This window comes from Alosa sapidissima, chromosome 17 (genome assembly GCF_018492685.1).
Source record: "Alosa sapidissima isolate fAloSap1 chromosome 17, fAloSap1.pri, whole genome shotgun sequence".
Classification (NCBI taxonomy): Eukaryota; Metazoa; Chordata; class Actinopteri; order Clupeiformes; family Clupeidae; genus Alosa; species Alosa sapidissima.
The window spans coordinates 33,209,866-33,211,269 of NC_055973.1; the positions used below are offsets into that span (position 1 = coordinate 33,209,866).

General features: G+C 40.5%; 1 protein-coding gene across 1 annotated transcript in view; it reads left to right on the plus strand.

Annotated features, from left to right (window-relative positions):
* LOC121688533 (checkpoint protein HUS1-like) overlaps window positions 1-1,183 on the plus strand; it is an 11,553-nt gene extending 10,370 nt beyond the window's left edge. Inside the window, exons 9-10 of the mRNA XM_042068193.1 lie at window positions 515-608; window positions 651-1,183. Of these exons, the coding sequence (XP_041924127.1) occupies window positions 515-597 (83 nt within the window). The 3' untranslated portion in view covers window positions 598-608; window positions 651-1,183. The remainder of the gene's footprint in view (window positions 1-514; window positions 609-650) is intronic.
* Window positions 1,184-1,404: the final 221 nt, after the last annotated feature.

A 1,404-nucleotide genomic window follows, 5' to 3' on the forward strand; every position in this document is an offset into this window, starting at 1 on the left:
GATAAATGAACCTTACATTTTTCAGTAGCCTTAAGTGTGTTAACAGTGCGTGTTTCAACAAAATCTGGTTTGGTTCTTACCGGGGCTTTTACTGCCTGAAATATCCAAATTTTTTTACAGCTATTTTGTCAAATGTCATTTTTGGCACATAGCTCATTTAGAGCTATGTGCCAAAAATGACATTTGACAAAAAAATAGCTGTAAAAAAATTTGGATATTTCAGGCAGTAAAAGCCCCGGTAAGAACCAAACCAGATTATGGTGTGGGTGGCAGGATTGTGCAAAATTCCAGAATTGAATTAAAACTGGCTCTTAAGTTCCAATTCAATTCTTGAATTTCACTTGCATTTCAATTGAGGTAGAAAACAGGAAGCAGAATTGCAATTCGAATTGTGCACAACCCTGGTGGGTGGTTGCATTTCTTTAGGAATCCGCCGTCTTGGTTTGTATAGAAATGAGTATTAAGTGACACATACACGTAGGAGTGCTGTTCTCATCTGCTCCTCCTTCAACAGACATCGTTCACAAGCGAATTGTGCACTTGATCTTGCTACACGAGGACGTATCCCTGCAGTACTTCATCCCTGCCGTGGCATGAGTGGGCATCTGGTGTGGTCTCCTCATCCCTGCCATGGCATGAGTGGGCATCTGGTGGGCTCTCCTCATCCCTGCCGTGGCATGAGTGGGCATCTGGTGGGCTCTCCTCATCCCTGCCGTGGCATGAGTGGGCATCTGGTGGGCTCTCCTCATCCCTGCCGTGGCATGAGTGGGCATCTGGTGTGGTCTCTTTTGAAGAGTTCAGACCCTGGATACTGCGTGTCCTGTAGAGGAGCCATTTCAGAGTGGGCGCAAGATGACTAGAGTCTCGGCAGTGATGTACTGCATTCTCTGATTTTTAATGAGGCAGGAAGTGAAATCTAATATTTACAAGCTTGCTGCTCTCAAGTGGATGCTGCTGGTTCCTTTGCATCATTGCCATTGTTTAATTGGATCAAGTGTGATACTTGGTTGGAGTTCAATACTACAGTGTAGATAGCTTATTGTACCTATGTGAGTTTGATGCTTTGAATAACAAGTTGATGCTATAAGATGCCCTGTTTATAAATATTTATTTATTTCCTTTTCTAAATATTCCAAAATAAGATTGTTGTGCTTTCTATAAAGAGTGTTTTGTTGACTTTCAATTCTGAATTATCAATAGCAAATAAATATATATATATTTTGTAATACTTTAATTTGCTTGCCATCCGTTTTTCCCATTACGTCATTGTAATTAAGTAACAATACATTCTACATTCACTTTATCTACTTTTTTGTGCCAAAGTCTTGCTATAGTGGTCATATCCGTGTGGAAACAGGCATGTTTGTTTGTGTTTGTTCATGCTAAATGGCTTACTCTACAATA